Genomic DNA, 12,575 nt, shown 5'->3' on the forward strand with positions numbered 1-12,575 from the left:
CCTTTGTGTATCAACACTGCAAAATTAATAGCTCATATGAAATGAACCACAAAAAGACACTCAGACAGAAGTAGGGGGGGAAGGGGAGGGGGTTTATTCTGGTTTTTGGTTTGTTTTTTTTGCAAAACTTCTCAATTGTCTTTTTTTTTTTTTAACAAATTCATACTAATCTCAAGTGGGGGCACATTGTTTCATTTCTTTTTCATATGGTGACATTGTATCAAGGGGACAAATTCGTAGCCAATTTAAAAGTTACAAATTTCGAGTGAGGAGACTTTGCAATGCACGACGCAATCTGGGCAAGAAAGAAAATGCTTACATGACGAATCTGGAGAAGGCAGTACTTAAAAACAGCATGGAGTCAGATTCAGGCGTCAGCTGGCGGAAGAACAGCCGACGCCTGAAACTGGCTCTGGAGAAGAAAAAGAAAAGTTTGGTCAACTTTTGAGAGCCACCAAATAAAAGGTTTCAGCATGAATTTTTTTTAACTTAGGCACAAAGTTTGTCAACTTAAGATTAAAAGCGTCACGCTTAAACACTGTAAGCACATTCATGACTCAAATGCATACATATGCAAGTCTCCTACAATCCAATTGTTTGTATTTTGTTGCAGTTTTATTTAATTTGCACTTAGCATTTTCACCCTGCACTGCGCGATATAAAACAATAAAAAAACATGTGCAAGATCTCTGGAAAGATTACAGTGCAGGGCTTCTGACAAATGCTAGAGGCAGGTTTAATTTTTTTTTTTTAACAAAAATATTCTTTCTGTATTGAAGTCAAGACATGTCCTTAGCATGTCTTATACATTCAGTGTTATTACTAAAAATACTTTTGTCGGACAGGCCTCAAATTTGACCTGCAAATGTACATATGCTACAAGTACTTTATACATTTTATTATTTACATGGCTCTTTAACAGACACTAACAACCTCTCCTACTTTGTTTTGTTATCTTAACGCTGGCCGTTCACGGCTCCAATTCTGCAAAGAGAGCAATAAGAGCTTTAATAGAGGATTGAGACATAAAAAATAGAGAATCCATAGGAAGATAGTCAATTACGCCTCCATCATTTCAATAGCATTCTGGTCTGTAACTCAAAAAAAAAGAAGAAAAAAAACAGTCTGATTGAAGTGCAAGAAGGTAAACAAGAGGAAGAGGCATGGGCAGCAGGTGTCTCTAGATTATGCAATGGTCAACAATTGAGACCTGTTTTGTAAACACAAACAAAAGCCTCCTGCCTCCGATCAGAGCCCCCAAGGGCAATTCCTCTTCAGAAACCATCCTCAGCTCTGCCTCACCTTGCACATAAATGCACACAGCCAACAGAGCCATGTTGAGTCAAATTTATCAGTCCCACATCTTAGCATGGCTCTCTTCCGCATGTTGGAGCTGCTGCGCTGCCCTGAGGAGGCAGAGACTGAGGGGTAATAACAGTGCTGATTGAAACAAGCAAACAGTGAGGGGACCCTGAGGCCTCCAACTGTTCACTGCAGTCTGGTAAAGTTTATAGTGGCAAAGGCATTAATGCCAACCACACAGAGGATGTCCAAAATAGAAAAAAAAATAAAAATAAACAGCAAAAACATTGCTTTGGTAACACACAGCATGTCATATATCGTTCAACCACAACAAAAAAGGACATGTACAAAATAATGCTATGATAGAGTGCTGCAGACCTGAGACACACAACTCCCATAGTGCATGTGCGCACAGCGCAATAAAAAAAGGGTACAGGAGTTGGTGTCCAAAGGCCAGTGTGCCATGGTCTCTTATTACCCTTTGTTTGAGGTTACACTTCCCACTTATCCTTTACCACTACAGCTCATTACCTCCAGTAAAAGAACTTTTTTTTTTTCCCTGCAGAACTGCAGCTAAGTGCTTTTTTCTCTTCCCAAACAAGGAGTGCAATACTCATAAGAAAAAAAGATGGGCCCTTGTCAAAGAATGCTACAAATGTGAACTTGCTTTAGCACCTGAAGCTTTAGAAGCAACTCTAAAGTCTCGTCATCAAAACCTATGTAAATGAAAAGGCGTGTCTGTCCACAGAAATGGACCGTAAAAGTGTTGGGAATTTACCTGAACGACACTACAATCCTTGTTTGGGGGAAGAAAACAGCACTCAGTCTGCCTTAACAGCCAACATTGAAAAAACAACAAAACAAAATAGAAGTACAAAGGATATCCAGTTTGTCAGTCACAAAAACTGACTCCACTGAAAACATCGCCGACCAGCAAGGCTGCAGGGCTTAAAAGGTGTTTTTTTTTTGTTTTTTTTAAAGGATGTTAAACAGTAACAGCACAACACTGCTGTAATTACTCATTAACCTTAAGTGAGGTTAGTTTAAAAAGAGCTAAAAGTATTACAGCACTGGGGCGTTCCTGGTGGGTGGATGACTCAACAGAGTCCCAGTCCATGTATTATCATTTTTTTTTTTCCAAAGATCAATTGTGGGCATCCTTCTCAGGCCTGCACCTTCAGGAGGCTCTTTAGCTGGAAGGTCATCATCTCCCTGTTATCACAGGAGCCTATTGGGAAAGACACCCAGTGGCTGGGGGGTTTGGGTAACACGCTGGGCGAGGGTGGCTCGCTGAACTTTGGCCCCGCATAGCTTGGGCTGCCCTGGGTGGCCAATAGCGTGTTGAGGTGTGACACTGCGCCCTCCCAGTTCTGATCATAATTGGTGGAAAAGCGGCCAGGCACATTCTTCTCTGCAGACGCGGCCTGCCGCGCCTCAGGAGACCTGTGGTAGGCGGCGCCTTTGTCGCTCCGGCGGTGGCCATGATGGTGAAGGCCCCCGGCCCCTCCTGTGGATGCTCCAGCTCCATTCTGGTCACGGCTCCTCTGCTTAGCCCGGCCCAGTTGATGGTTTTTCTTGGGCAAAGGGCGTTCTGGGTGGGAAACTGGAATGTTGTACCTCTCACCACCTCCCATACTGCTTCAGCACTACGTGTCACCTAGATATCAAGAACATTCTGATTAGGGTTGAAACCTTTTACTCATTGTAAATGCATTTGAACACATCACTGTAAACACTGAACAATTGGCAAGAGTGTTGCAGACAGCATTCACAGTATGCATCCTGACAGTCAGGAATGCTGAGGTTATTCTGTCTTCGATGCAAGGCTACCGACTGCCATAAAGAAAAATAGCATCTAAAAAATACTCAATGTCACAGCAATTTTGTTATTATTTAGAATATTTTGTTGTATTACTATCCTAATGTAGCTTATAAGTCCTAGAAATTACAAATACATTGACTCAAAACATATTTCATAAGATCAGTGATATCTTGCTTTCTCTTTTCCCAAAAATAAATCACAATCAAAGCTTAATAAATCAGTCAAAAGTCTTAGATCATTGTCTAATACGTTTTTTTAGATTCAACTACAAGCTAAATTTAATTTTGTTTTGAACCACGCATGTATTAGGATAATCTCATTAGAAGTTCCTAAAATACGCAGCCAATAATAAGTTAGTTAAGAGTGACGACAAAACCAGCACTTATTAAAATGTTGGGAGTGTCGAAAAAGGCGTCATGATCAACACCGACGATGAATCAGAACACAGCGATGTCATCAAAAAACATGCAATACCCGTCTTCAAATGCAGAATACAATTAACTTAAACCCATACGAAAGTGTGCTTTCAGTCTTATAATCGTATTGTGAAGCTGTATAATTCCTCTGCAGGACGTCAACACCGCGCACAGTGCGCGCACACTTGCGCCACCTCTGAAAAACAACAAGTACGCTGGCGACGTGCAGAAACGGCAGTCAGTAAGGACCGCCCTCCTCTACCCTCCCCCACACTCTCCGGGAGAAAAACAGCCCCCCCCCCCCCCCCCCATCTTCCTCTCCTCTCACCTCTTTGTTGTCAGAAAGTTGACGGAGCTGAACTCTATTCTCTTCAATCTCTCCCCTCCAACCGGGCCCCAGGTCCTCGAAGTAGTTCTCTGTCTACTTCTCACTGCACTTCTGTGTCCAGCAAGATCCGAGGTTTTCATGTGACAGTGAGCGTTGTTATCTCGCTGGGCCGAGCTGAACATCAATTCACCTCGGCACACGGTGCTCCAAGAAGTCGACCTCCTTTCAAAAACAGGAAAAAGAAAAAAAAAGAATCTATTAGTGGTGATAAGCAAGGCGAAATGTTATGGTTTTATCGCGTTTCGGGGCTTAATTGTCGTGTAACAAAGCATTAATACGGCTCACGGTCAACTACGTATTTGTGAGTGCGTCATCACACGAATCAAAACCCAGAACAACAGCAGCTTTTTTTTTTTCTTTTTTTTTTTACATTTCCCGATTAGAATGTGGCTATGAAAATGTTTAAGGTGTTGATATTCTTATTATACGAGGCAAATATCACAACAAAACGTTACATAAGAAATCTGCGTCAGTCCGCTGCATTTTAAGTGCGGCTTAACTGCAGCTGCGCCGAGCTTTACTTCACTTTCGATCTTAAAAAAGGAACACGTCGTTCTCGACACAAACTCTTACGTGGTAAACTATATGGACGGCGAGCAAAATTATGCTTTTGCTATTTGGTTCGCTCGACGTTGGCACCGAACCAAAACAAAGGAACTGAACTCAACATGGCGACGGAGGCATAAAACTGCTCCTCTCCTTACCGACTTCTTCAGGCTTGGTTGTTGAAGCCTTTCGTCAGAAAATGGGTGTGTTTCGCCTTCTGAAAACCCTCGGCGGAGTCCGTAGGAAGCACAGCGAAGCTATATTTCCTACAAAACCGTCTCCCCGAGGAGCTTTACGTGATGTCAATCTGCGGCCGTTGAAAACCGCCTCTCCCCTCCACCGATTCTCTGAATTGCAACAAAATGGAATCTACGGAGGCGATAAGTATTCTGTGCTCACACCGATCTGACCAATCACAGGCCAAGAACGAGCCCACCGGCCAATCAGCGAGCAGACGGCCAGACGCATTCACGCCTGTTGCCAGACCGATTACGTCAATGCGCGCGCCTCCTTTCGTGTCCTTTGTTGGTGCTTCGGGTATTTCCTGTGGAGAAGTGAGAGAAACACACCGAAAACAACAGTCTTACACCACTACACCCTATTGTATCCGAATATCCCGACTACAATGTTTTGTATACTGATGAATACACTATTCGAGTTTCCATAGATATAGTTCACTGTTATGCAATACTGGCTGTGCTTAAATATATCCCAAAAAATAAGTTGTTGAAGAGCCAGTAGCGTTTCTGTTACGGGAAATACTGTCGATTCTTCAAATTTCCGGTGTCAAACCTGTTGTGCGGCTTTGAAACAGCTGCAACAGGCTGTAATAACAGCAGCTCTTGACTGTGACCTGACCATCCCCCCACGTCTCATTCATCCTGGCCATCTTTTTTCAGCTAGTGTGAGAGTCAAGACCTGAAGTTATTTATTCCATATGTGAAGAATGTACAAATTTAGAGCGTGGAAGTTTGCCGTATAGTGTATAGACAAACTGCAAGGGCGCGTAAACAAAACCATTATGGCTCTTTAAAGAAAGACTTTTTTCAAATGGTGGTCAGTTGACTTAAAGGTACAGTGTGTATTTTTAATGCAGCACATGAAAGGAACACTATGCCTAGATCAATGACTTTCACCTTTGCGCAATAGGGAGTAATGGTGAATCAGTCTTTCCATTCTCTGACACTCAGTAGCTTTCAAAAGTGTCGACAATTGTTGCATTTACTTCCTCTTTATCAGTACTTGAAACAAGATGGATGCCAAAATGACTAATGACTGAATCTTGTGGTGTGAATTAGTGCCACTGACTGGAAAGCCAGCTGTTGGAAGTACATTACATGGGCATCTTCAAGGTGCTAACATGTACGTTCTAAACTGAAAAAACTATGGTGTGTGTGTGTGTGTGGGGGGGGGGGGGGGGTAGTGGCCTATAAGTATAAGTTTAACTAAATATGAGTATATACTTATATAAGAAGCACACTTAGGATCGGGAGCTCGCAGGTTCGATTCAAACAGTGGACAGGTCACCACTGTGGCTCCCTGAACAAGATCCTTGAATCCCAACAGCTTCCCAGAGCACGTAATGTGGCAGCACACTGCATCCTAGAAGTTGGATGGATCACTGCAGAAAATGAGGTAAAAATAATAATGTATGCTTTCTTTATTTCTTGAAACAAAAGTTATCATGTGTTGAACAGCAGCAAGAGCTTCCAAAGTAAACAAACTAACCATCTCTTATTTATATAATGCTCACAATGCAGAATAAGCAAGGGCATTTGTCTTTAGTAGATCAATTCTTTGTTGTAACAATGCTTATCGATTGAAGAAAGGTCACCTGTAAGTCACAGAGACAATGCAGAAACACACATTCGCTTTTGTACCAATAGACAACTTAAATTCAGCTTTGCAAAGCCCCATTTACACAACAACACTTAATCCCTTAAAAATATGAGTGCGTTAACACTGCAGCAGCAGACACACTGACAACGATGTAGTTAGTATGCCAGGCCACGGGAGGGCGCTGTTGCTTGATTTCGAAATTAAACCACATAGACATGTGTACAGAGAACAATACGCTATAAACGTGAAGAACATGGAGAGAACCCGACATCCATGTGGACTGATGACACATCGGATGCGATCAGGGGTGAGTCTCAACTATAAAACTACTGATATGGACGATAAAATTAGAATACGGACTGCTAGTCAGACCACTATGGGTCCACCATGTTTGTTTACAAGTAGATGAGCAGAAAGAAGGGGAGGGAGGGGGAGATAAATGTGCATGTGCAGTAAGAGCGCTCCACAGCCTCCGGCAGTCTTTGCAATGTGAGAGAGTCTTTCCACCTTGGGAGCCGGTACATAAACTTTGCGAAGAGTATATTTGACACATTTAGAAGGGTTATTAAGTATATTTGACACAAAAACATGAGCAGTGGCTGATGGGCGAAGTGACCAGCTGCCCTGAGCGCAAACTCAACAGGGGCCGACTGTGCACCAGCGCAGATACGGTTTTCAGAAATACGGTTTTCAGAAATGTATTTTCTGGGGGAAAAAAATTTATTGGCAAAACATTTCATGAATGTTCTGACTATATTTAAAAGTGAAAACACATACAGGTTTAGATATTACAGCTCTGAAATATGGACATGAATCTAAAAAGTTACCTATTTAATATCAAACTCCCTTGCTTTATAAGGATAATGTTACAACCACAATACAATAGAGATGGAATTTAGCGTTTTTCAATTTAAGTGATTTTCAAGTAAAAGCACTGCACTAGATTAAAAAAAAAAGTTATTATTGTATCTTAGATAATTACATAATATAGGTATTCATAAGCTGATTAAATCAAAAAAGTGTGAAATAACAGCTAAACTGTCACTTTGCTTTTCTTACTGTGCTTTGTGTCCACTTTCTTGCACACTACTTATTGTCTTCTTTTAGAAAGGCCCTCTTGTGCCCAGTGAAGTCATGTGATCAACCAGTCAGTTTTATGAGACTGCGCAGGTTGGATTTTAAAAAATGCAAAGCAACCAGCGTGATTGACTAACCATGATCCAAGTCCATGGCCAATATATCTCTTCTTTTAAAAACCCCTGGGGGCGTTTGTAAACAAGTTGTGTAACACTGTCTTTGTCAGCTGAAAGCATGCCGAAGGCCGCGGAGAGACACTCCCCACAGCAGGGCAATTCTGAAGGGGGCTGTGCCTATCAAGATTCAGCTATGTATGGAAAGTAGGTCACTGGCAGGTTTCTGCGGGTCACACAGAAGGTAGGAGGTGAACACATTTCCATGTTTGACTGGTTGCAAAGGGCAGCAGCGCAAACACGTCACTGAGTAAATGTTGGGCAGAGCTATAGAGTGGAAAGGAGAGATTTCAAAGCTGCCAGTTTCTGTTTGTTCGTACACTGTCAGACCTAACAAGGACAGGTATTAGATAGAAATGATCAACAGGAAAGTCCCTTTTCACATTAATTTCAAAGCGAATGCATGGAAATCCCACAGAGAGAAGTGGGAATGAACTAAAGCAGAAATAGTTTCGCTCAACACATTAATATGTTGAGCTTGTGTAAAACACGTTAAATCGTGCAAGAAAATGTCAAATGGATTTTAATTTGATTTAAATATATTTAACCCTTTCCTTATAATGACATAACACAACCCCTGTGTGACCCCATCATTTGTCATTTAAAAAAGAAACCTGCAGTCTGAATGTATGCTCAGGCTACAATAAAAAGTTAGCATATTAACAATTACCTTGTGTTTTCAACATGAACAAATAGAATATTTCACATCGACTCCTAACATGAAGACTTTATAGTCGTCACTGATCCCTTTTTTTCCAATTAACCCAAACATGTTTTACATTTGAAGCTGTTATGTGAATGTTATATAACAAATGGAGGTGCTACTCTGTTCCTCAAGGCTGCAAGGGTTTGAGATATGGTGACTGGATTGTTTATTTTTGATTAGATATCATTTCAGGCAAGGTCATGTTTTGAGCTGGACAATGTAGTGTTTCAAAAATTTCAAAATCCATGATTGTTTTGTCACATAGTGTAGGCACTATATCATTTTGTTAATGGATCTTTAAATATAATATTTACTTTCGCCAACGAAGGTTGGATGACCAACAAAGTCGGCTGTTAAGGTTATGTTTTCGTCTGCGTGTATATATTTATTTATTTCTATATTGGTATGTATGTATGTATGTATGTATGTATGTATGTATGTTACCAACTTTTCTGAAAACTGCTCTATCTATACTCTGTCTATTGTGGGACGTCAACAGCTAACTGTTTCCGAATAAATCTCAAAAAACTGAAACTTCTTCTTCTTTGTGTGTGTGTGTGTGTTTGTGTGTGTTTGTGTGTGTGTGTTCAGCAGTATTCCGACCCTGCTGACTCTTTCCCTTTCCCTTTCACTATTTCCTTCACTCCTCCTCCTTCCGTTCCTTTTCTCATCAATCCCTCCGTCCTATTCCTTCTTTGACTCCCATACTTCCTGTAGCTCACCAGTACATGCTCCACTGTTTCTGATTCTTGCAAGGCCTGTTGGATGTTTCCGCATTATGTGTTTTTTACTACTTATGCCCAATTCTTAATCTTGTAAAGACGGTCTCCTTTTCCCCGACTGCCTCCTCCACTCCTCATACCTCCCACAATATTTTGAATACTGTATGGATGTCTCCCTCTTTCCTCCTTGTCCCTTTGCTGTTGCCATGCTTTCCTTGCTTCCTTCCAAACTATAGACTTTGCTTCTGTTCTCGCCAACATGATGTTAGTCTCTATAGTTGCTTTGGCCGTGGCCTTCTCAGCCAGTCTGTCAGCACTCTCGCTACCCCTCAACAATCTCATGAGCAGGAAACCACATAAAAACAACGTCACTGAAAAAATCAAAAATTTTTTTAGACAACCACAAATGTACTGTAGTACATTTGTGGTTGTCTAAAAAAGAATACAAAAAACAAGTGCAGTAAATATAACTTTGTTATATTATATTACTTGCATGCCTAGTCAAGGCTTAAAGAGAACTTATCATTCATCTTATGAAAAGGACATTGGAGAAAAGAGAATCAACGTTATTATATTGCTGCTAAATACAAAGCTCTTTCTTTTGGCGTTTTAAGTATGAATTTGCATGATTTAGTTTCCATATTTAGAATGGAAACAATAACTTAATAAAGATCAAAGTAAATAATCAGGGACCATTACACTGACTGCATGAGCTAATTTAGTTTTAGTTTGATGTGTTCATTTATTTTTCTTGTTACGCATGTCCGTGTGATCGCTCTCTCTCTCCCTCTCTCTCTCTCTGATAGTCTGGCAATCTGGAAATGAGGAGAGGAAATTTAATTAATGGCTTGAAGGCGAAGCTATCTGAGGAAGCAAAGCCAGTGCCCGTTACTTCTTGTTCGGGATGATTTCTAAAAAGGGATTGTGTAACAGGATGATGTAATTCAACAGATAATTGAACATTTTGGGCTTTAATTTACCGAGTGACCTGTTGTGTTGTGGTGCACCTGTACATTCAGTGACAGAGGAGAAATCTCATTGAAGCTGCGCTGTCTGCTCAATAATCACATTTCCTTCCTTCTGGCCTGCAGGATGTATCAGGTCAGAGGAGGAGAAGGCACAGCCAGTGCACCAGATATCACAGACTTATGCCAGACTGGCCTTTATTTACTTGTTAATATATTTATGATGTTGTAGGCCTGCACAGAATGCAGGCTGAAATACAGTGATACAGCTTAAAAAAATCATATGCTATGCTCCCTATGTACATAAACATGTCTTTCTTTCTTTCTTTCTTTCTTTCTTTCTTTCTTTCTTTCTTTCTTTCTTTCTTTCTTTCTTTCTTTCTTCTTCAAGGGCATTGTAACAACATTTATTTCAATATCATATCAATTATATCGGGTCTACTCCTGAGTCAATGCCACTTGGACTTGTTTACTTTTTATGTCGGACGCTCTTTCTGCCTCCTCTGAACCCATGAGCCACGATGAGGGCCAACCTGAGATCACTGCAAATATTCAGTTAATACTCCAACAATAAAATATCTTGGTTCTGTCTTGCATTGACTATTCATTTTGGTGTCGATAGGTGTCTCAAAAGATGCCTTTAAAATGTAATTATTATTATTTACATGCCTTTAACTTAAAATTTTAAATTCTTGGACGACACTGCCATTTTTCTTTATTAAACTACTTGCCACAACTGTTCCTTGTAGACGTGGTCACAGCTTAGCCTCCTGCTTTGTTATTGAGAGTACTTTTTTTTTCCTACATTGAAATGCTAAAAGAGTTGGTTAATTCATATTCGATTGCCTCAGGTAATTATGTGATTTAGTGACCTGATTAAATAGTTATTGAACTGGCATCGTTTATTTTCACCGGTGGGACTTGATCCGAATTAAATGACCCAAATCGCTGAGTGGACTGCTCTTGAATTTGACTTTATAAACCGAACAAACTTTTTACCCATCACAGGACAAAACATGCGAATGGCTCAGAGCTGTCTGATAAACCAGGGTTGCCTAACGTTGCCCCCTGTTGGTTTGTAAACAATATCACACTCTGACCCGCCCGGTGACCGCAAGGGATCGATAAACACGAGTGGTGCAGGGTATGAGATGGAAAACATCAAAATGCTTTTAGAGCTTGAGTCAAAGTTGCTTCACGCTCCCCAGTACGCTCTGTCGACTCTGATCTCCACCTTGGAATCCCCCAACTCATCACTTAAAATGAAGGAGCCCCTGTAATACGCCGGTGAGTCATTTCAATAAGAACATGCTGGTGGAAAGACGTGAAAGTGAAAGAAACTCAGCATTCACATTTATTATGACAGAAAGACCAAAAACTAGCCGTCTATTCATTAAGAAAAGCATCATTTCATCAGATTAATTTTTTTGATTTATGTTGACATGAAATAGAAAATGTAAATACTTTTTTGTAGTAAATATGCAACACAGAATTTAAAGTTTGACGTTCTTTCTTTCTCATATTAAAGGATCTGCCCGATTCACCAATTGATGTTTTATGGCACGATTTACATGGGATTCCATATATTTCATCTTTTGGGTGTACGGGTAGCTGTCGGAGTTTTGTGTGTGGTGTTACTGCTGTGCTGATGTTATGTCTTTTCATTAATCGTTCTCTGGGTTCTGTTATCCCTCGGATGTATGGGACGGCGGTCGTGTTTTTGTTCTTATCTAGTTTTTGTTTTTCTTTCTTTTTTTTTTCTTTTCTTTATTCTCGACTTGTTGTCTTCCTTGGTTTATGGCCCATGTTGGATACGGACACTGTGTGAGTGCATCCTTAATGTGTTTTTCCTCCTCTTGTCTGCCTATTTCATCTGTTATGATGGCGGCCCATTCATAAAGTGTTCTGGCAACAGAAAGTTTGTTCAAATAGGCTGCGAGCTCTTGAATATTGTCCAGTTTTTACTATTTCCAGGATGTCGTCTACGTATCTTTTCCAGAGGGTGGCTCTGCAGTGTGTGGGTGCTCTGTGTGGATGGCTTTGGTTTCCAGGTCCTCCAGGAAGAAGACCCCCCCACCCCCCCATTGCAAAACCTTCTTTTCGTCTGTACATTTTCCCTCTGAGCTCACCCTAACGATACGATTTGACATGATGTCGTATTGTTATTCACAAAAACCCCTGTCAAAACAAAAGACTCTATAATATAAGCAACATCTACGTTGATCTATAAAACTACTGTCAGATCACATGAAGAAACAAGAAGACTGTGCACAGTGGGGCCAGTGGTTAACACTCTAATCTACTAATATTGTCCGAGGTTTGAATCCGGGTTTAGCTTGAGGGCCTTTCTGGGTGCAGTTTGCACGTTCTACCTGCCGTCACCCATCGTCAGGTGGGATCAGCTCGAACCCAGTCCGACCATGAGTTGGATAAAAAAGCCTCAAAGGTGAATGAATGGTAGAACTGAATTGACACCAAGATTCCATTCAATAGTCAGCGATGTCTTGTTTGGAATCTCCTGGGAAGTTTTACGGCAGAGCCCCTCACGTCACTTTTAGGGGCACGGTATTTTCCTCCTTTTCCACACGGAGCCTCACATGCCATAACGTGGCCGGAGTG

At 41.0% G+C, this 12,575-nt stretch overlaps 1 protein-coding gene across 2 annotated transcripts; it reads right to left on the bottom strand.

Annotated features, from left to right (window-relative positions):
* Positions 1 to 75: 75 nt before the first annotated feature.
* On the bottom strand, positions 76 to 5,275 carry pnrc2 (proline-rich nuclear receptor coactivator 2). 2 transcript variants are annotated; one of them, XR_013935619.1, is made up of 3 exons: positions 4,633 to 5,275; positions 3,869 to 4,090; positions 76 to 2,959 (listed from the first exon to the last, which is right to left on the bottom strand). XR_013935619.1 is itself a non-coding variant. In XM_080471504.1 (2 exons), exon 2 carries the CDS (start codon positions 2,934 to 2,936, stop codon positions 2,466 to 2,468), a length of 471 nt encoding a protein of 156 aa, XP_080327630.1. In that variant the 5' UTR covers positions 2,937 to 2,959; positions 3,869 to 4,007; the 3' UTR covers positions 76 to 2,465. The 2 variants fall into 2 exon arrangements, 1 of the variants encoding a protein (XP_080327630.1); XM_080471504.1 differs by lacking the exon at positions 4,633 to 5,275 and having other exon boundaries at positions 3,869 to 4,007.
* Positions 5,276 to 12,575: the final 7,300 nt, after the last annotated feature.

This window comes from Lipophrys pholis (genome assembly GCF_963383615.2).
Source record: "Lipophrys pholis genome assembly, chromosome: 9".
Taxonomy (NCBI): Eukaryota; Metazoa; Chordata; class Actinopteri; order Blenniiformes; family Blenniidae; genus Lipophrys; species Lipophrys pholis.